This window comes from Dipodomys ordii, unplaced genomic scaffold (genome assembly GCF_000151885.1).
Source record: "Dipodomys ordii isolate 6190 unplaced genomic scaffold, Dord_2.0 Scaffold38, whole genome shotgun sequence".
Taxonomy (NCBI): Eukaryota; Metazoa; Chordata; class Mammalia; order Rodentia; family Heteromyidae; genus Dipodomys; species Dipodomys ordii.
In genome coordinates, this window is record NW_012267254.1 from 4,111,208 (window position 1) to 4,134,748 (window position 23,541).

Consider the following 23,541-nt stretch of genomic DNA (forward strand, 5'->3'; position numbering starts at 1 on the left):
GGCTAGATTAACATGGTCCCATTCTCAAAAAACAAAACATAATGAAACCCACTAAAGTGAGGGAAGAGGGAGGAGAGTAGTAAGAATATAGTTGAAGTGAGTTTACTAAAAATACCTGGTGTGCATAGTATGGAAATATCAATATAAACCCCCTCGTATTACAAATATATCTTAGCTTAAAAAAAATAGAGTACCATGCCATTTGCTCATGGCTCACACCCATAATCCAACCTACTCAGAAGGCTGAGATTTAAGGGTTAGAAGCTAGGTAGGGCAAGAAAGTCAGTGAGACTCTTATCGTTAGTTAAGCACCAAAAAAGCCCAGAGTGGAGCTGTAGCTCAAGTGGTAGAGGGTTAGCCTTGAGCAAAAAAAGCTCAGGGATGGAGCCCAGGCTCTGAGTTCAAGCCCCAGGACTGGCACAAAAAAAAGTGTCAGGTGGTGGATTACACCTGTAATCCTAGCTACTGAGGAGGCTAAAATCTGAGGATTGTGATTCAAGGCCAGTCTATGCATGAAAGTCCCTGAGACTCTTTTCTCCAAATAACTAGCAATAAGCCAGAAGTGCAGCTATGGCTCAAATGGTAGAGTGCTAGCCTTAAGCATAAAAGCTCAAGTGGTAGAGAAGTAGCCTAGAGCATAAAAGCTCAGGGATAGAGCCTAAACCCTGAGTTTAGGATTAAATATTGGTAAGAAAAAGAGAAAAAGAAAAGATCAAGTGGTGATGGCTCATGCTTATAATCCTAGCTACTTGGAAGGATTTGATGATTGTGATTCAAGAGGACCTGGTCCGGTCGTGGGGCCTGAACTCTGGGCCTAGGCACTGTCCCTCAGCTCTTCAGCTCAAGACTAGCACTCTACCACCTGAGCCACAGCGCCACTTTCGGGTTTTTTCTTTTTGCTTATGTGGTGCTGAGGAATCGAACCCAGGGCCTCAGGCATGCAAGGCAAGCGCTCTACCACTGAGCCACCTTCCCAAACCCTCACGCTGAAATTCTTGCTAGCAGGATGTTAAAATCTGAATCTAAATTCAAACCCAGCTCATACAGGAAAATCTCTGAGACTAATCTCCAATGAACCAGCAAAAAGCCAGAAGTGGAGTTGTAGCTCAAGAAGCAGAATGCCACCCGTGAGTGAAAAAACTGAGAGACAGAACCTAGGCCCTGAGTTCAACCCCAGGACCAGCATACAAAATAAAACAAAAACAACTTAAAACTTTAAAAAAGATTGAGAACATTTCTACGCATGCTCTTGAATATTCTCATTGATAACAAGTCTTTGTGAACAATAGATCTTTTTCTGTTGTCTCTGTGTTCTTTTAGCCTTTGAATAGTGATCTGAATACTAGGCCAGTAAATGAGGTGAGCAATCGAGTTTGTTCACATTGTTTGATGTTAGCAAACTCCTTCAATATTTGCTTCTCTTATTTTCAGTCCTAATCCTTTGTTTGAACTGAACTCTGAGTTTTCCTACAGGTACCTGTTGGTAAATGTTAATATATTAATCTGCAAGGTGTAGGGAATGTTTTAGGGAGCAAAGAGGGCACTTAGGAAGTAGTTTATTTCCTTAATGATTCAGAATTAACTTCCTCTCTCTTGCAGGAATTTACATATGTAATCATAAGTTGGCTTCAGAATATCATGATTGTGAATGAGTATTTCTCATATAATAGCCCAGAGATATGAAATTCAGTTTGTTTGATTTTAGGGGAGGAGGAATAGTAGGGGGAGGGCAGGAAGAGGGGGAGGGGAAGGGATTGTGAATAAGAAAAAGTGCTGAGATGTATCAAATTTAGAAAAACTCTTAAGAATGCTAACAGGGAAGCCAGGCACGGGTGGCTCATGCCTGTAGTCCTAGATACTCAGGAGGCTGAGATCTGAGGACGCAGTTCAAAGCCAACCTGGGCAGGAAAGTCCGCGAGACTCTTATCTCCATTTAACCACCAGAAAACTGGAGTGGTGCTGTGGCTCAAGTGGTAGAACACTCGCCTTGAGCTGAAGAGCTCAGGCCCAGAGTTCAAGACCCATGAGTGACAAAAAAAAAAAAAACTAACTGGAGGCAAATTTTGCCATTTATTGGAATTTAAGATGTTGACACTTTAATTCACTTTAGGCCAAGTTGCATTTCTCTTTGTTTTAGTTTTTATTAATTGTACAGAGGGGAGGATTTTCATTGTGATATTTCCAAACATGTGTACACCATGTCACAATCAATTTTAACCCCTCTATTATTCTTCCTTACATCCTGCCCCCTTCTTAAAACAATTTCTTCAAATTTCATTGTTCTGTTTACATCTATGCAAAGAAAACCTTTGAACATGTACATCCTCCTTCATCTCCCTTGCAAGTCCAAGCCCCTCCTCTGATACCGGCTCCCTCCTAACAAAGCCTGTTAATCACTCCCAAGTTGGTTTTTCAACTGTACGTATAAGCAGATTTCATGCTTATTGTGTGTGTGTGTGTGTGTGTGTGTGTGTGTGTGTGTGTGTGTGTGTGTGTGTGTGTGTGTGTATGTGCGTGTGCACGCAAGCCAGTGCTGGAGCTTGAATTCAAGGTCTAAGCTCAGTCCCTTAGCTTTTTTGCTCAATGCTAGGACTCTGCCACTTGAGCCACATATCTACTTCCACCTTTCTGCTGGTTAATTGGGGATAAGGATCTCAGACTTCCCTCTGCAGACTTACATGGAACTGTGATCAGACATGAACCAAAGCACTGGGCTAGATTTCATGTTCTTACTAAATGTTCACATTTGACAGTAAGGGCATTTACTGAGCTGTATCCTATAGTAAACACCCAATCACACTGAACACAGTAATAGAACTCCATAGAAATTTCTATTTGTAAGAATTTGTTATCTACGGGGCTTATTATAAAAGGGAAAGAAAGATGATAGAGACCTAGACAGACCTACAGGTAGATATAAAGAGATCAAAGACTGTGTTTATATCTCAAAGACAAGCACCAGGTCCTATGTCCTAGCCAAAATAAACCTTTCAAACTGGGTGTGAAGGTACACACTTGTAATCCCAGTTCTGTGGAACCCATGGAAGGAGGTAAATTCTAGGCTTGCCTGGACTATATAGCAACATATATGCACACAAACAAAGTAAAATAGAACCAAAAATGGGCCTTCAAAACTCAGCTGCTAAATTTCTAACATGTCATATTCAGTTATTTCGAGGACAAGAGAATCTGATCGATGTATATTATATACATGTATGGAAATATCACAATGGAACCCTGACATTGTTCACGTACTAATTTCTAATAAAACATTGTGGGGAGAATCATTAAGCCTAAGTCACCAGTGTCAACTTGATAAAGTCCAATATCTTACCATTTACTGACCAGTACATAGGAAGGCTCAGCTCTTAGTTCAAAGAATTTTTTGACTAAAACTAGATAAGCAAATAGGACCTAGTTAATGAGTTTGCTAACTGCTGTTCCCAAGGGGACCAGTAGTATTAAAGAACATACACCTAAAGCATGCTTCTTTCTCTGAGGCTGGCAAACACATGGAATATACCGTCTCCTCAACCACAAGAGGTCAAAGTTCTATATTCTATCACCATACTTACAAGCAGGTGGGCATTCTTTACTGAGTGGATTCTTTTGTGCTTCTGCTTACAAAGTTAAGGCAGGTGGAAAGCAAATTGAGAGCAGGGATGCCAGAAATTTTCCCAGTGCTCGGGAGCCACAATATGATGTGGCAGGGTTTGGAGAAGAAATTCTAACTTTACAGCCTCTATTGGTCCAAGTACTCCAAGTTGTCTTTCATTAATAACAACTTACACCCAATCTGATTGTCTGTGTTGCACATCCCCCATGACCCCATACTATAGTATTTATATTATTCTGCATCAAATAGTTAAGCCTAGCTTAATATACATACTGTAAAGTGATATGTCCCAAAGCCAATGGCTTAATGGAAATCTGGAGGAGGGGACTACAAATGCACTAACAGAGCAACTCAAAAATGCATTTTCAAAGACAAATCTGGACGCTTTGAGATGTCCTTGAAGTATTTCCTCCACCTGCCAAAAAATTCACTCCTAGGATTATGTTACCAGGCACTACTGAAATCTGGTAGAGTAATTCACTCCTATGCTTGGAAATGTCCTAACACTTCTAGTGTCATATGGATTTCAAATCTAGTAAAACTTCATTAAGGAAGCTGTTTCTATAATCCTAAGCAACTGTTATTCTTTGGCTAGACACCCTATTGTTCTGTAATAAATTGAAAAACAATCACTGATGGCTGATTTGAACCCAACTTCTTCCAGCCTTTTGAATTTTAAATTCATAGGGCTTCATAGATTTTTTATTCCAAAATTTGTTTTTGTTGTTGTTAAATAGGTGAATGGGAGAGAGGGGGAAAATACCACCAACACACAGTCTTTGTTGAAAGGTTGAAAATTCTGTAAACCTTTTTTTGCATGAGAAAAATGCAAAATGACAAATGTGTTAAGATTTCTCAGCAACATATTTTTCATGTTACTTGACCAAAACAAGAGGAAAGTGAACACATAAAATAATAATTAAGAAAATAAATACATAATAAAAAATAATTAAGGGCTAGCCATAGAGCTCATGTACTAGATCCTGTGTTCCATCCCCAGCACTATACAAACACACACACACACACACACACACACACACACACACACACACACATTCTTTCACTTAAGCAGTCTACACTTTTGTTTACTCTAAGGCTCAGTAATTATGGGCCACAGTTTTGTTCTAATTTTGCCATACTAGCCAAAACTATGCTATACTAATGGCTAATCTGATATTTGGGGATATGAATCACTCAGGCCCATGATCTAATGATAAATGAAATAAAAGGTCAGCAGGCTGCTGTCAGAGGAATGGTGGAAGAAGACCAGAAAAAGCTGAGGAAGAGTTCTGGGCAGCAGCTTGTAGCTCTATCCCAAGTATAGATAATATTGATAAGGGATGGGGGAGGACTAGAAAGAAACAGAGGATTGTGGCAGGATATGCTCTATACATAGGTTTTTCTGGGGTTTTTAGTGTGTACATCAGGTGATTTACCTGAGTAATAATGTTTAGAGAGGAACAATCAAGGACTAATTCAATTTTGAAGCTATTTTCTTCTATAATCACTCTTCCTATCCTATAGGAGGGCTAAGAAGAATTAGTTAATACCTAACAAAATATTTGATATGGCTGAGCACCAGTAGTTCACATCTGTAATCCTAGCTACTCAGAGGATCACAGGTCAAAGCCAACCCAGACAGAAAAATAAATTCCTGAGATTCTTAGGCAGCAAAAAGCCAAAAGTGGAGGTATGGCTCAAGTAGTAGAGCATCAGCTTTGAGCAAAAAAAAAACTATGGGAAAATGTGAGGTTCTGAGTTCAAGGTCTAGTACCAGCACAAAATATTTCATTCACATAAACATTTAATCAAAAATGTGGTGCTTACTACTATCTTAGTCAAAATGGTAGATGACCAAGTGAGAAATGTACCTAAGATGGGGTCAATTTTTCTATTATACGCATTTTGTTGACTTCTGCTTTAAAATGAGAGGTTGGAGATGTAGCTTAGTGGTATAATGCTAGCTTGCATGCATCAGAGCTTGGGTTCTGACCTCAGTACTGCAAAACTAAATGAATAAATAAATGTGAGGTACTTCATGCCATTCCTCCAAACACATTGTTTCATATGTTTGGGAGATGGAAAGTCTTTTGAGTCTTAGTTACAAGAAATGAAAAGGACTTTGTTGCATAACACCTAATAATAGTGATAATTTTTGTCCTCCCAACTCTATTTTTTAGAAACAAACAAAACCAGTTAAACTAGAACTCTTTCAGAGTACACAACTTAGTCAAAACATGATGTCAAGAGAGCTGAAATTCTACCATTAGATTTCCATATATGAATGAAATTGTACGATTCAAATGTGATAGCTGGAACTAAGAAAGAAATTTGAAAAAATTGGTTAGGAGGAAAGGAGAGGACAGAGGGAAGGGACAAATGGCAAGTTGATCTTAATCAGCAAGGAGAGACCCTTGAAGATTCAGTGAAAACTATACTTAAATAAAAAGAGAAAAGAAGATGTGAAGGGAGAGGATGGTATTTCTCCTAAGGACACAAATTTGTCAAAAATCAGCCCTGGTTACTAGGAAAGCAATAAGAACCTCAGTATGTGAACAGCTGATTAATTCACAAGCTTAATGTGCTAGATATTTTAAGTAAAATGCATTAAAATCACTTTTATAACTATGGAAAGTCTGTATGGCACACATATAAACTAGTCTTCATGTGCCACAGATTGATAGCATTACTACACAACATATTTAAATAGTGAAAGATGAAAAAAGTTAGGAAATCTAGCCTATAGTACATTATTGGCCAATCTGTGATTTAATTGTCCATATACAACATACATATAATGATAGAAAGAAGAGTAAAATATGTGGCTTCTGCCTTCAAAAAATTTACAACCTAGTTTTCGAGACATGCATATCATACATATTTAGAGAAGGTCTAAGTTTGGTATAAAAATCAATGACCATCTGCTGATAATGATAGATATAAGCACTTGAACATGGAAGAGGTTTCTATAGCCTGGAACGTTCATAGGAAGTTGTTGGGAAATGAGATGGCAACCTTACAAGTCATGTAGGATTTGGCCAATCAATCATTACTGAATTGTAACCAACATGGTAGAGAAAAATGATTTTCTAGTGGGAAGGTAGTGAGAACCAAGCTTAGATCTATAAGCGAAATGCCAAATAACAGAAACTATGGAAAGCTGAGCAGAGGGCTTTAGATGTGATTGGGCACAGAACTGGGTTTCAACAGAAACAATATGGGTTATGGAGCAGGAGATAGATGAGATAGTGACTGTTTTTGTGTGATTAGCCTGACATTGTTTCCTACTAGGAGCTCAAAATACATCGCCCAGATGATAGTTAATTCATCATAATAACCTCTCATTGAGGAAAAGGAAATGTAGCTTCTATTATTCCCAATTTTATAGATGATCCCTGAAAGGTCTCTGACTCAAAGAAAGGCAGAATAAAAAAATAGAACATTGCAATGTTCAATGATTCCTAAGAGGCAGCTAAATTGAATTCTTTTATTTCTGTGACTCAGGTAAGGGAGGTACACGATGGACCTTTGGGCTCAAGTGCTATTTCTAGCGCACCCCCCCTACACTAATCATGTCCTATCATGTGTAATCCTACATGCCCTCCCCCACAGTGCCAGCCTATGGCTTCAAACCTCAGCACTACCCTCTCCACAATGGGGACAATGGTTACGTTGACCAAGGCAATGCTATTCAGCTTTTTCTACCTCAATTGAAAATGTGATTAGAGGAAGGAGTAAAGGAGATAATAAAAACATTGCTGATGATTTTTTTAATTTTTGAACATATTTGTTATCATGAGGGAATTTTACTGGGACATTGCATACATGCACATTGGTGCATTTTAAACAAATTCACACATACCACCAATATTCCCATTGTTCTCCCTTCTTTTCAAAAAGCATTTGGTGGGTTTCTTATATGCACTCAACATCCACATATGTATGTAAAGTCCTTCAATTCTCAAGTTTAATATCTAGAATAAAGATCTAGCTAACAGTGCACAGAAGAAATGTGAATGGTCAATAAGTGCATAAAGATATGCTCAATATTCTTAAAACAAGAAGGAAATGCAAAACTACACTAAAATGAGAATGACAATCTTCAAGAAAACAAAACAAAGAACAATAAATGTTAGTGAGGAGGTGGGGTCAGGGAGAGAAATGGAAATGCTCATATACTGTTAGAGTATAAACTAGTACAAGTATGGAAATCTATAGTACATTCTGGTACCACACATAATCCTCCCAATTTAGGTTTCTTGATGATAGTTAAATGAAGAACTTTCCCAGACAGGCACTGGTGGCTCACACCTGTAATCCTAGCTACTGAGGAGGCTGAGATCTGATGATCACAGTCCAAAGTCAGCCAAGGCAGAAAAGTCTATAAAACTTTTCTCTCCAATTAACCACCAGAAAACTACAAGTGGTGATATGGCTCAAAGTGGTAGAGCACTAGTCTTGAGCAAAAGAGCTCAGGGACAGAGCCCAGGCCCTGAGTTCAAGCCCCATGACTAACAAAAAAGAAAAGACAAATTTTCCTGAGAGAGCAAGGGAAGGGGTAATATTGTCCAAAAAGAAATGTACCCTTCATCTGACTTATATAACTGTAACTCCTCTGTATATCAACTTTATAATAACAATACAAAATAAATGTATTGTTTAAAGAAAAAAACAAAAAAACTAACGAAAAGAATTCGCACAAGTTAATTCCTCTTGGCACATTTTCTCATTCTCCTTATACATCTTGTTTTCTTTTTTGGCAGTATTCAAATTTGAATTCAGAGCCTTATGCTTCCTATGCAGGTGCTCTACCACATAAGCCATGCCCCCAGCCTATTTGACTGAAGTTATTTTTCAAGTAGGGTCTCTCTTGTCTGCCCATGCCAGCCTTAAACCATGATCCTCCTACAGCAACATGGAGGCCTCCCATCTATCTACCAGATTGCCATCTGCCTATCTATCTACCTATACCTTTGCTCAAGGAATTTGCCCTCCACCAAATAGAACCTAACAATACTTTGGGGCGAACATCTTTTGGAAACTTTTACTTCTTCAGGTCAGATACTTCTATTATACTAAGTTCACAGATTTGTAATCATTTCATAGTTCTTTTTTATCATTTGATATTTCATGTTCCTTTTTAAATCCAAGAATATTTAAAAACACACACACACACACACACAAAACCTTTGGCTGGGCACCGGTGGTTCACACCTGTAATCCTAGCTACTCAGGAGGCTGAGATCTGAGGATTGCAGTTCAAAGCCAGCCCGGGCAGGAAACTCCTTAAGACTCATGTTTCCAATCAACCACAGGAAAACCGTAAATGGCGCTGTGGCTCAAGTGGTAGAGTGCTAGCCTTGAGCTGAAGAGCTGAGGGGCAGCGCCCAGACCCAGAGTTCAAACCCCATGACAAAAAAAAAAAAGATACCCTTCTAAAGGTAGATCATATAAATGTACTTTTGTATTTATCCAAGAACTCAGTGCTAGGTTTGCCAATGTTAGGCAATGTTTTCTACCACTTAATTAAACATCTCCAATAAAGTGTTGATTCTATATTTAAAAGTAGATGAAAATGAATTTAAAAATTCTTTAGTAGGAAATTTAAAAATTCTTAATGTTTAAAAGAGAGTCACAGAATAAAATGCAACAAATGTGAGTCTGGTGCTGGTGGCTCACACCTGTAATCCTAGCTCCTCAGGAGGGTGACATCTAAGGATTACAGTTCAAAATCAGCCAAAGCAGGAAAGTCTGTGAGACTCTTATCTCTGCTAAACTACCCAAACGAGCCAGATGTGGCACTGTGGCTCAAGTGGTAGAGCACTAGCCTTGAGCAAAAATAAGCCCAGGGACAGAGCCCAGGCTCTAGGTATAAACCGCAGGACCAGCACACAAAATGAAAACACAAACATAAGAACATTTAGTGCTCCACCTTTATGTTATAACAGATTTAAAACTTAATTGAGAATATGTTTCTCACAAACACTAATATAAATATCTTAAACTTTTCAGTATGTTTTTAACTGAAAGTCTCAAAGACAAAAATAGGTTTTAAACCACTAAAAAAGTAAATATTTATGTGAAAAGAAAAAGGGTTGTTGGTTTATTATATTTTTAAAACTGTTCTTTAAATGTTGTTCATGAGTTCAGCTTCTGGGATGGAAATTTCCTTTTAGTTCAACATTACAAAACTAAGCACAAATTAAGTACAAAAATTCATACCTTCAACATGTGGTGTAATAGGGCAAAAATGTTCATTACCACAATATTAAGAAATATCAACAAAATGCGTTTGAGTAAGTAATTCATAAGGAAGAGTTTGAGTTGGACCTAATCCTGGATTTTCTTTCTTCACTCCAAGTTTCTTTTCTATTTTAAACCAGTGGCAACAGAAATTTCTTTGTTTGAAGGTCAGGAATGCTGAAGTCTTAAGTGATAGAACAGGTAGCCCAGCTTCTGCTTCAGGCTTCTACTTAGCATCTCTCCTCACAAGGAGAAAAACGTTGTGGATAAAGTCATTTTGTTTTTAATTTCTGTAAAAACCCTTTTTCCTCTAGCAATCTTCATAATTCTCTAAAATAAACAGTTGAAAAGCTATAGGTCAGTCAGTCACTTCACCCTGATTTTTGGAAATACGAAACATTTATGCCAAGAACACATGGCTAATTTATGTTTTCTTGCTACTCTCTAAGGCCTAAAAGTTGTTTGCTCCTAAATTTAATGAAACTGGGATAACTGTTATGGTTGAGTGATATGTTTCTTCATCTCATCTGCAATAATTTCCCCAAAAGAATAGCAAAATAGATGAGGTTCAAGGGTCACATGGCATGCTGTGAAGTTTGTTTTTAAGGTATTGTACAAATTCAGCTATGGAGAAAACTGTATCACAAACAAGTACTTAAGAAACATGTCTAGAGGGGGAAAAAGTGTGAATAAGAATTTAGTATTTCATTAAGATGAAGAGGTATGGTGTGGTTCGCGTGGTTAGAGTGCTTGCCTAACAAAAACAAGGCCAAATGCCACCTTGTGGGGGGAAAAAAAGCTGGAGAAAATGACAAATACTGTCCTTTCCATTTTTCACTGAGATGCTGGTCCTATGCAAATTAGGTTAGACACAGTAATCAGACTTTTCAGAGTATTAAGTGCCAGGCAAAATTTCTAATTTTAAAATTCTAACCCACCTTCATTAAGATTTAAAAATTCAAGCGATAGCCAAATCAGATAATTAAACAATGCAGGGAGCAGTAAGAAATACTGAATAGCAAGCAGTTCCCAAACCATATAAATCAAATAAAGTCAAGACAAATCAAATAAAGACCAGAGACCACATAAATCAAATAAAGTCAAGACAAATGAAATAAAGACCAGAAACCATTTTCTCCTCAGCACGCAGTGTTCCCCAGAATCACAAACTTGATGAACAGGGAGGCACCCCTGATGTGTGCATGCAGGCACACAGGCAGACCCAGGCGCGCGCACACAATAGAACTGGAGACACATGGAGACATTCCCTTCAGCGGCAAACTTTCTATGTGGTGCGATCTCTTTGCCACTTAATGGAAAGCACAGTGGTGCAGCCTCATGCACTTTTTTGCAGATCAGAGGAAGCAAAAGTGTAGTTAGTATTGTAAAGTCCTAATTCTCTGGATAAAATCATAGGCAGAACTGAATGAATGGGGTGTGAGGCAGGGTGGATGGGGGAAAGGGAGCCAGGGAGCAGAGCAGGGAAAAAGGTTGAGAAGAATGATCAAGGCTCTTGGCAAAACTTGAATGGATTAACCTTTAACAAAAAGCCCTACTATTTCCGATTTCACATTTCCATTTCTTCCAGCTCCTCTAATTTTTTTGTGAAATATACACAAACTTCCTGGGACTAGAAGCAGGCTTGCGGTAAATACAATTTAAAGGCCTGGAGCTAAAAACATTCCAGGAGTCGAAGGCTAGATATGTATCCTATACAAATAGCCCGTTGGGAAAGAAAGGATTTTTAAAAAATCGCTTTTGTGCTTAAAATACATAAAATGAGACCGACTTTTAAGGAAAAAAGATGAAGGCTGTGCATCAATAAATAAATTCTGGCTCTAAGGCACGGTGCTTTTGCTTTTCTACTAGAAATTCAAGTTCTATTACTGGTTGAAGTAACAATGGTACTCTCCATGTATATAATTTTTTTAACTTGGAAAAAGTTTGTTGTCACATTTTTAGGTTATGGGGGACTGAGGCATTCGTGGTTTTAATCTCTAACCTCTTTGTAAATGAGTTGTTTAGGCTGAAGGGGGAAAAAATCCATGCTTTGCAAAGTTATACTGGTATGAAAAACAACGCAATGTCTCTCAACATCCCTTTTTCTTTTAATAAAAATAAAAATACGATGGCAGAGTTGAGTAGATTAAGAAGTTGGGTCGTGTACAGTAGTCTCTTGAACTGGACCAAAAACAAAACACAACACAACAAAAAAACACCTTCGTTCCACTACAGGTAGCAATCATATTATAGGAAAGGCAGGGAGAGGGGGATGGGAGGTCATTTCCTCGGCCAGTGAGAACACGACCCTCCATTTCTCACGCTACTAAGGAGCTGGGCCAGGTCGGGGAGAGAGATGTAACTCCTCTCCGAAGCAGCAACACCGAAGGGGAAAAGAAGTCATCTCGCTCTTCGCTCTCTCAACGCGCACAGGAAGAACCCAATTCAATGTGACTGTCACCACCACCACCCCTTGTGTTGCTCCGCCCCAACTTGTTGGGGGGTACTAGTTGCACATTACCCCCACAAATTCTAAGACATCTCAGTCTATTCGAGGTTGTCTCTCTCCCCCGCCTCCCCCCCCCCCAATCTTCAACCTTAACTAGGCTCACGAAGTGCAGGTGTCTGTAGTTCTGGCCTATTTTTATACTCCTGCCCCCCCCCACCCTCGAGTCATAAACCCCATCCAGTTGTACGCCCCAGCCTCTCCGTTTCTTCCTCGTGCAAAGCACCATCTAAGCCTACATGGCAGGAAACACTTCTAGCTCAACTCCAGGGTCACCTGGCCAGAGGTACTGCCCTGCCTTCAGGGGATCTTTGGGGCTGCCCGCCAGTGGTCCCCAGTTGTTTAGCTCAGGGCGCGATCGAGTTCCCAAGCAGTCACGTGGGCGGCAGGGGTGGCCTGGGCTTCCTCACCTGCATCCCGGGCACTTGAACAGCCACTGGTGAGTGGGCCATGGAGGCGACGGCTCCCTGGCACTGATCCTGCACTGGCGCCTTGAGCTCAGACTGGCTCCTCCTCCGGGGGTAGGTCGGCGGCCCTCCCAGGCTTTTCGATCGGGGCCTGAAAGAGCACGGAGAAGTGGGGTTACTGAGCTGATTGATGGCTTGCCGCCTCGGGCTGGGAAGGTGAGTGGATCGTGGCTCAGTGCGGCTCCGTGGGACTCAGTTTACCTTTCTGTCACCTGCCCGCCGCGGTGACTTCCGATGCCGCTGCTGCTCCTCTTCCTGAATGTAGGGCTCAGTGCGCGGTGGCGGCTGGAACCTGAGCTCGAGTGATGCCGCTCTTCTGCGCCCCGCCGCTTTAGGAAGAGGAGGTGGAGGCACCCCAGCAACCCGCCAGCTCGCCCTGCCTGGGAGGCGGTTGGGGGCGGTCTTGCCGTTGGCCCTGCCCCCGCCCAGCTGCCGGGCAGTGTCTGAAGAGCGTAGGCTCCAGGCAGCGAAGAGCTTTGGCTAGGGTTTCTGGAGCCCGACAACTGGGACACTCTCCTGGCACGTGGGGAGTAGCCCCCCGAGTTTGAGACACTGGGAAAACGGCCGGGCCTGGAAACAGAAAGAAAAGAATTGGAGAAAGCCTGGGATTAGGAGGGCGTCCCACAAGCGGCCACGTTGCAGGCAGGCATGCGAGTCTGGAGCGCGTGCAACCTCCCAGACGTCCTAACTTGAAACTGGGGGAGTGTTGGAAGTTTTGCTTGGCTCCCCCACCTGGCTGAGGGTGGGGCCACAGAGAGCCGCCAAGTTGTTGGATCCCAGCTCCTTCCCGTTCTCCGGGCTCCCCAACCACACGCCGTACCACTGGGTAGATTCATAGCCAGCTCTCCTGCTTTGGGGCTTCGTCGCGCCCAGACATGCTTCAGGCAACTTCAACCTAAGGCTACCTCTACCTCTTGGACCCTCAGGGAGAGAATGTCCTGGTTCGGGGCTTCTTTCCAACGTTCTGCACGTGTAAAGCACAGGGAAATTGGAAAACAGATGGTATGTCGGCAGAAACTTAATGAGGGTAATAGAGGCGAGGGAAATGAGATTGGATCATTAGCAGTAGGTCTTATTGAATAGAGCAGGCACCGCCTCCCACACAATTTCAAGTTCCACTCCTGGAAACAAACTCTTTTGAGAGTCCCCTAATAACAACAGTAACAATTATAATAGCACTTAGAACAATCTCATTAGGAAAGCACCTTGAGGGAACACCAAAGAGGTTAATTACATTTTGGAAAAAAATAAACTATAAGTGCTTCATTAAAATGAGAATGAAGTTCCCTACCTTGCAGTTTGTTAGAGGTCTGTGCACCCAATATGCTCAGTGTGGCTCGAGAAGACTCTATATAAATGTGACTGCTTTTTTATGTTTCTCCAAGAATAGCATCTGATTATTATCAATAATATTATTAATGGATGTCATTGTCTTTGGGCCAGGGGCCGCCAAGTACTTTCTATGCGTTATCTTATTAGATCGAGCTTGACAAACGCCTTCTGGGGTTGGACTGCCTGCCCCCATTTAACAAATGAAGAAAAGAAAAAAAATGCTCAGCCAAGTATATAATTTAACTCAAATCTGACACAATTAAACGGTAGAGTGACAAATTCCAACCAGATCCGTTCATCTGGTGATCAGCTTACTACTTCTAGTAGTCTCTGTCTGATATTAAAGATTATAAAGGATATATAATAGTTTCCTTACTCTGCCCTTACCTGGTGGGAATCCCTAATATGGTCTCTATTTCTCTCTCCCCAGCCCAACACACAATCTTCAGTGCCATCTAAACTTCAATGTCCACACAAATCTCCAAGGGTGTCTTACAATGTGGAGATTTTGATCTCCTAAGTCTGAAGGGAGCCAACAGTCTGCACTACTGACAAGCTCCCAGGTGGTCCATATACTGACCATCCTTGAGGCCTACAATGAGTTAGCAGGGATCTAAATCCAATTCCAGCATTTAATACCTACCTCAAGTGAGTCTTACTGAGTCTTACTAGCCATTCTAAGCCTGCCTTTGTGCTCCTTCTATGGCTAATAGATAGAGGCATTGTACTGCTTTTTTCTTATGCATTGTATGTGATTTGTCCAAGATAATTATGTCCTTCAGACAGGATGTTGGAAAACTATTCAAGTAGAATACCATCTCTCTGAGACCAAGGTTTTCTTCTCTTTTTTCTTTTGTTCTAGTACTGGGACTTGAACTCATGGACCTTAAACTTTTGTTTGACTTTTTTTTGCTGAAGACTGGTACTCTACCACTTCAGCAACAGCACTTTTAGCTCTTAGCTTGTCAATTGGACATAAGAGTCTCAGGGATTTTTTTTCTGTCTAGACTAGCCTCCAACTGCCAGCCTTATAGTTCTCAACATCCTGAGTACCTAGGATCACAGGTGTAAACCATCCGCCTGGCTAAGGCAAATATCTTGTTCATTGTTGTATCTCCAGAGCCTAGGCACCATGGCATATAGTAGGCCTTAATAAATATTTATTGAATGAATGAATGAATGTACAGCCTTTGAATTATTCACTAAGGTTTACTAGGTATACACTAACTACTCTGCTTTATTGATGCCAGGCTGAACTGCTAGGCAATGATCTTACTGACCTTTGAAACTGGTCACTTTACCAGCTGTTATACTCTTTTTTTTTTTTTTGGTCCAGTTGTGGGGCCTGAACTCTGGGCCTGGGCGCTGTCCCTCAGCTCTTCAGCTCAAGGCTAGCGCTCTACCACTTGAGCCACAGCACCACTTCTGGCTTTTTTCTTTTTGCTTATGTGGTGCTGAGGAATCGAACCCAGGGCCTCATGCATGCAAGGCAAGCGCTCTACCACTGAGCCACATTCCCAGCCCCAGCTGTTATACTCTTATTTATTTTTGTCTCCTAGATTCTTTCTAGAAAATTTTAATTTTACAACTATTTAAGAGCCAGTCATGTGATTTTCCCAAAAGACACTGCCTAGTCAAATTTCTTACCTTATTTGAGTGTACTGATACTAACAACCATCTGTTTATTGATAGAAACCATTTGGATTTTTACATGGGTTTCTTTGTGGGTTTTCTTATGGTTTATCATTATATGTGTATATATGTTGTGCTGTAGGTGAAAAATCTTGTGAGGCTGTCAGCATTTGAACACAATTAAAATTTCAAGAGCAGAAGGAACTCTTCTCTCTGCCCTTTAGACTTCCGTACAGCTCAGATTCTTTTGTTGTTGTTGTTGTTGTTGTTGATTTTTGGGGGGGTGGTCCGGTCATGGGCCTGAACTCTGCACCTGGGCACTGTCCCTCAGCTCTTCAGCTCAAGGCTAGCACTCTACCACTTGAGCCACAGCACCACTTCCGGCTTTTTTTCTGCTTATGTGGTGCTGAGGAATCGAACCCAGGGCCTCATGCATGCAAGGCAAGCACTCTACCACTGAGCCACCTTCCCAGCCCACTAGCTCAGATTCTTAATGTATATAAAATGATTTTAAAAAAGCAAGTATCCTCTGATTCCACGCATGACACTTGAATATTTTGAAATGCTAACTCAGAATCTAATAACATAAGTTGAATATGTCCTAGCTGAAATATTTGAGACCAGAAACGTTTCATATTTCAGAATGTTCCAGATTTGAGGCTTGCTGCATAGGTTACTTATTGAGCATCTCTGTTATGAAATAACAGATATAAAATAATCCAAACTCCTAAAATAATCCAAAATCCAAAATGTTTTAAGCATCATATTGGAGCTAAGAAAATATTACATTTCAGATGCTTTGGATGTTTCATTTTCATATTAGGTATGCTCAACCTATACATTCAAATACATTTCCACATCTTTATGTAAAAAGTTCCTTGAGGAAAGACCATATATTATATTCTTTCTGCGAGCCTCATAAGGTATAACATAGCATCTTGGATATAATTTGGTACTTGCTCGATTCATATGAGCTCATTGGCTATGAATACTTAATAACTACATAAATAAAGATTATGCACAGTTTAAGCAAAATCAGTGAATTCTTAGTACCCCAACAATTTATCAACTTAATTTTACCATCTATGTTTTAAATTTCCTGATATTTATCATGCCTGCAATATTAAATATTTAACTTTATCCATGTTTATAAAGATTTAATAAATGGATAAGTTTACAGCAAAAGTGTAGGTAGAAGGAAATGGCCAAACTATAATAGGGAGAATGATAAATTGGGCACAGTGGCTCAGGCCTATAATCCTCACTACTCAGGAGGCTGAGATCTAAGTATCAAGGTTCAAAGTGAGCCCAAGCAAAGAAGACCATCAGACTCTTATCTCCAATTTATCACCAAAAAGCTGGAAGTGGAGATGTGGATCCAGTGGTAGAGTGCTAGCCCTGAGCAAAAAAAAAAAAAAAGAGCTGAGAAACAGTGCACGGGCCTTGATTTCAAACTCTAGTACCAGGAAACACAAACACACACACACATGCAGCCACACACACATGTGCACGAGCACACACTAGGGACAATGGTGAGATAATATATTTAGGCCACAGTTCTCAATCAGAAGCAATTTTGCCTTCTGGAGAACATTCTTGGGTATTACAAATGAGGAGGGGATGCTACTAGTATCTGATGATACGAATCCAGGAATGCCGATCATACTGCACAGGACAATCCAGACAACAAAGCATTACCTAATCCAAGGAAAGACCATATATCATATGCTTTCTGGTAGCTTCATAAGGTATTATAACATGGTGCTTGTATTTGACCACTATGCTCTACATTCTTTGTATTAGAGTCAGTCTACTAAACCAGAAACAGAGTTGGGAATAATTTCTTTAAGGATTTTCAACTCAATTTAGTATCTATGGTGAAAAAAAAAAGACCTACAAGACACTGAGCCCTATCAAGTATTACTGAAAATGAAGCAATATTTTTTGCTACTTTTGCATAAATCATAAGCCACGTGTCCCCAACAAATGAATTTAATGACAAGAAATGCTAGGCTTTTGTTATCCACCCCCACTCCTCCTCATACACAAGACATTTGAATGTTTTACTTCAAAGTAATATTGAACAGAAAATAACTTTAAGGAAGAAATTGATTGGCTTAAACAAATAGTCTCTGAGTATGTGCTAATGTACCAGGCATTACCTAAGAGCCTTCAAATATGTTAACTCATCAAGATAAATGTGACCTCTTGCTCTGCTTTAGAGAATGTAAAGGTAAGGGTTCACATTTTGGGCTTCCACATTTTAAGCTTAATGGTGATATTGCAAAACAGATAATGTTTAAAATATAATGGCAAATTCAGACAATGATGTGAATTTCATTTTATTATTCGAATATTTGAAATGAAGGGAAATTATCTGGGTAATTCTAGAGTTATACTATCCACTAACAGGAATATCTTGATTCTGATTTTGTGCTGATACACGGAAGTACAACATTCGAGGATTTTTTTTTTAAATAAAAGCATATGTGATACCTCCAATCTCTACTCTCTGTGGGTATCAAATTGGAAACTGTAAAATAATAGCTCTTGCAGATGTTGTATCCTTGCTATGGTCCCAGAAAAGCATCTCCAGCAAAAAAGCCTATTGAATCAGTTCTTAGTTGGGGAACATTAAATTTGTATAATTGCTGAATTCTCTGGAATAATTTTGTACCTTTTGGGGTTTGCAGGCTACTCTACCGCACTGTCATTTATAACAGAAACTATAACATCTACAACTGCACAACTGAACTTTCTCACGAGCTTTACTTCCTGACACTACTGAGGGGAATAGAGCACCAGAGGAGGTGGGTGGAAGCAGATGCTGCTTAAGCAGTTTCCTGCTTATAGCAAGCCTTTACATATACACGTACTTGCTTTGCAATGACTGCATTTAGGCACTGAAAGACTGAACCTCCTAATTTCTTGCTGACATCAATTGGTTCCACAGTGGAGAGGCACACTTGTGACCTGGGCATTCGTGCACAAATGTAGAGGTAGGTGAGAAAAGCTAGCGTGGTCCCAGCCCCTTTTCTGGTTCCAGGGATGCTTGCCTGCCTCGATGCTGTTACAATCACCCTGCTGACCTTCAGTTACTGAGCTCTGAAGGTGAAGGCCCTCAGAGCCTACACTGGGCTCCTGTTCTCACCTTCCTTGCTGTGGAAAAAAAAGCACTCCATCAGTCATCCCATAATGACAGTTTTGTCTTGCCACATGGGTAAGTGAAGAAACTTTCTTCTGGGCAGCAGCTTGAAGGGTGTTTCTCTGGAGAGCTTTGAGAGACTGACTTAGTTCTTTGTGATGAGGTCAGGTAACCTTTCTGACTTCCCCAGGGTGTAGTTTTGAATCACAGGAGAGCCTTTTCTTGGGTTACCATGAAACGATGCTTTACACTCCATCTAGGTGATATTCTTCCCCCCGCCCCCCCCACTGACTTGACTTTTTTAAATGGCTTCAATTGACCACTTGTTCTTTAATTCACAGACTTCTTGAGAGCACAGTTCTAGTTAAAGGTGGCAGTTTAAAAGAGGAAAAACAACTGGCAGTTGAGACCAAATAGGAAGTGACTATGCCATCAACTCACACGGAGGAAAAGGAAGTTGGTGCCAGGACCTCTAAGAAAGGCAGTTGTGTAAAATGACCACCCATCAACGGGCTTCGCTGAGTCCTGTCACCCTGTGGGAAAGCTCCCATACTTGTTACTGCTGTGCCCTAGAGAATGTGAAGACAGTACAGGAATGTCAAGCACTGCTTACAGAACTGTTATCAGGGACTACCAGAAATTTCTGGGGGACAGAATATAGGCAAAGCTCCCATCCTACTCCCTTTTCTTGGGCTGTATTGTATTTTAAGATTAGTTAGCATTCAGTGTGTTATTTGACGAACTCCCCCATGATAATTCAAATGTACAGTGTAGCAGAATTTTTGCTGAGACACACAAGACAGATTGTCTTCTCTATACTGTATCTCTTTAAACTACATTATCTTTCCTTTTTACTTTTCCTATCTCTGCCAGCCCTTTCTATCTCACAAGGCTAGGCAGTGGGCTCAGTGCTGGGAATGCAAAGAAATGCAAGGAGTTTGTTTTTCATAGGATAACACCCTGAACAGTAAGGAACATTCAGGATAATAAGAGATTATGGTAGCAGACTGTTAAAAACATTCCCACAGCAAACACCAGAGAGCAATTCATTTTAATTGTGTAGGTCCTGGAAGGCTTTATAGAAGGGGTGGTATTGGCCTAAGCTTTGAAAGGTGAGTAGGAGATAGGTAGAAAATTGAGGGAAGAGGGGAAAGAAGAAAAGCCATTCCAAAAGAATGGCTTGAACAAATACCTACAACCAAGCATGTGGAATGGTTGTCACCCATGACCCAGTTCAAATAACCAGTTTTGCTATCTATTCACATCCCAACTGTGTAGTTTTCAAATGTGGAAAGGGCACTTATATTTAATTTTTAAGTTCTTTAAAAAAGTAGCTCGGGGCTGGGAAGGTGGCTCAGTGGTAGAGCGCTTGCCTTGCATGCCTGAGGCCCTGGGTTCAATTCCTCAGCACCACATAAGCAAAAAGAAAAAAATCCAGAAGTGGTGCTGTGGCTTAAGTGGTAGAGTGTGCTAGCCTTGAGCTGAATTGCTGATGGACAGCACCCAGGCCCAGAGTTCAGACCCCACGACCGGACCCCCCCCAAAAAAGTAGCTCAAACCTTTAATCCTAGCTGCTAGGAGGCTGAGATCTGAGGATAACAGTTTGAAGCAAGCTTAGGCAGGAAAGGACGTGTGGCTCTTATCTCTAACTAACCAGCAAACAAACAAACAAAAACAACCAGAAGTGGAGCTATGACTCAAGTAGTAGAGTGCAAAAGGCTAAAAAACAGCCCCTAGGCCCTGAGTTAAAACCTTAGTACCAACACAAAAAAATCTTTCTTAATAATAAACATCAACAATGATAATGTGTACTCTTCGTTAAGAAAAACTAGCTTAGAGAAATGCTAAGGTTTCCTTAAGTTTATGTTTGAATAGGCACAACACAGTCCATTAGAAATCCTGCAATGAGGCTAGCAGGTAAGTAAAGGACACACTCTGAGTCTTGTATGCCATTCTGACAAATTCAGAATTGATCCCATAGGATCCTAAATCTTGAAGGGTTTTAGGAAACAGAGAAATCTTAGCCAGATATCTGTTGTTCTTTCTTTGTTTTTGAAAGAAAACTCTGTTTGACCCATAAAGACTAAATAGGATATGGGAGAGACTAGAAACAAAGGACCCTATTAAGAGTCTGTCAGCACAATCATCATAAAAGTACAGAAGAGAAAGCCAGGTGTTGATGGCTCACATCTGTAATCCTAGCTACTCAAGAGGCTGAGATGTGACCATCAGAATGCAAAGCCAGCCTCGGCAAGAAAGCCTGGGAGACTTATCTTCAATAAACTACCCAGAAAAAGATGGAAGTGGTGATGTGGCTCAAGTGGTAGAGTGCTAGCCTCTAGAAAGAGAAGATCAAGGACAGTGCCCAGGCCCAGTTCAAGCTCTAGGACCAACACACATACACATACCCAGACACACACACACACAGAGAGAGAGAGAGAGAGAGAGAGAGAATTTAACTAAATTCATAGCTGTGACAATAAAGAGGTAAAAGGTAGAGAGGAGGGGATAGATTGCAGAAACAATTTGAAGGTGGAATCAACAGCAATGAGTTGATTGGATGTAGACAGGACCAGAGGGTGAAGTTTAAGTGCTAGAGACTTCTAGCTTAGGAAACCAGGCAAGTGATGCCTGCAAATGAGCCTGGACCTCTAGAAAGACTGGAGTGGGGGAAAGATAAGGAAGATAAGGCATTCATTCTGACTAACAAGAGTTTAAGGTCCTGTATGATAGCTAAGTGGACAGGTCCAGAACGCAGCTGAAAATAGCAAAAGGTCCTATTACAAATATAGATTTGACAATTGCCAAGATAAGTCCTTTGTAACTTCATGGCAAAGTGTCAATAAAGGACATTTAAAAAAATAGAAAGCAAGGTCACGTCCCATTTAGAAAGCCACTCCTTGAATAATTAGCCTTGATTTGGGCCAGTCAAATGCTGCCTGTATCTGTTGGCCTCATAGCTATCTGCAGAATGTAAACTGTCTTCTTCAAAATAGTAATTGTTAATCTCATGTCCACGAGATTATATTACTATTTCTTCTGTATACTTACATGCATGAATTGCTCTTTGAATGCATGATAGTAACAGTAAACAAAGGAACAGAGTATAGAATAGAAATGATGTGGTGATCTGAATACTTTGTTGCCAGTTTTTTGAGATGGTTTTCTTGTGTGCAACTGTAAAATAGATTATTGTACACCAGAACAGTTTGTATTATATTTCTCCTCCTACACTCAAAAGAAAATGAGGTGGGAGATGACATGCATGCCTGGTTTCATGAAGCCAAGTTAGTGTCTTCTACAATGGAAAGAAAAACAGGAACAATTTATTGCGATCTAAAGCACAGATTACTGGCGGAATCATGATATTTCCTTGCTATGAGAGTGCACCATGACTTTAGTTAATATTTCTCCTTTTTTTTTTCAGAATGATCCATACAGTTCTGGTTCTTTCACTCTTCCTGTGGTATTGACCTTTTGTAAATCTTTATATATCCCCATAGTTTACCATCTGTTAAGGTAAGCATTCCAATGGCGAAATGCCAACTTGAAATTAACATAGATAAATCATGCTTTCCACGTAAATTGTGAAAATAAGGAGAGGCATTTACAATGTGAAATCATGAAAGCAGATACAAATAGGTTATATTTTAAATGTTTTGTATACTGCATTTTTATTATGTGTTTGGGTTTTTCTCAGGTGTTACAAAAAACTGAAATATTTCAGCTCTTAAATTTTCATGTTTCTTATGTATCTGACAATATACGGATTCCTGCTATGCAAATATAGAGAAATGAATAGATGTTTCCTAAATTGTGAAGGATAGACCTAGTTCATGAAATGTACTTTTTAAACCAATACATTTTTTTTATTTCTCCAGACTCTAAAAGCATAAAAAGGTTATTTCTGTATGGAAAGGTCATTTGTATGAACAACAGCAGGAAAAGAACAACTGTGTCTGCATTGTAAAATGCAGGATTCGAAGTGAGAATGCCTAACAGAAAGTTTCATTCGCCCTCCTTTAGTTTGGATCTGCACATAGTAAGTCAAATTTAAAGTAATTCTTTCATTTGTGTATTTAAAAGCAGAAGCCCGGGCTGGGAAGGTGGCTCAGTGGTAAATCACCAATAAATCACCAGAAAACTAGAAGTGGCACTGTAGCTCAAGTGATAGAGCGCTCGCCTTGAGCTGAAGAGCTGAGGGACAGCGCCCAGGCCCAGAGTTCAAGCCCCACAACCAACCAAAAAGAAAAAGAAAAAGAAAAACAGAGAAGCTCAAGTCAAACCTGGGTTACTGTAAATGAAGGATTTTGGTATGACACCTCTTATTTTTATTGTGCTTCCTCTGTGTCACGTTTTTTCAGTTTATATCCATTCCCATTGCATGCTCACCACAACTCCAAGAGCTAGGTACTATTATCATATCATTGTCATTTTATGGATGAAGAAACTAAAGCACAAGCAAACTCAACTCCAAGATCAGGTTGCTAGATGAAATATAGAATGAGCCATTCAACTTAAATTTTCAATAAATAATGTATAATTCTTCATGTGACGTATTTATTTGAATATTTGAATTTAACTGCCTAGTTTTTCTCTC

The 23,541-nt window shown here is 40.2% G+C and overlaps 1 protein-coding gene and 1 long non-coding RNA gene across 2 annotated transcripts in view; one reads left to right on the forward strand and one right to left on the reverse strand.

The window, feature by feature from the left end:
* Nucleotides 1-13,150, reverse strand: part of Stk26 (serine/threonine protein kinase 26) — a 50,691-nt gene extending 37,541 nt beyond the window's left edge. Inside the window, exons 1-2 of the mRNA XM_013018174.1 lie at nt 13,034-13,150; nt 12,776-12,923 (exon numbers count right to left, since the gene is read on the reverse strand). Of these exons, the coding sequence (XP_012873628.1) occupies nt 12,776-12,817 (42 nt within the window). The 5' untranslated portion in view covers nt 12,818-12,923; nt 13,034-13,150. The remainder of the gene's footprint in view (nt 1-12,775; nt 12,924-13,033) is intronic.
* A 5,531-nt stretch (nt 13,151-18,681) lies between these two features.
* Nucleotides 18,682-23,047, forward strand: LOC105986979. The gene is made up of 3 exons (XR_001175141.1): nt 18,682-18,795; nt 22,369-22,460; nt 22,823-23,047. It is a non-coding gene; the product is annotated as an uncharacterized LOC105986979 (long non-coding RNA).
* Nucleotides 23,048-23,541: the final 494 nt, after the last annotated feature.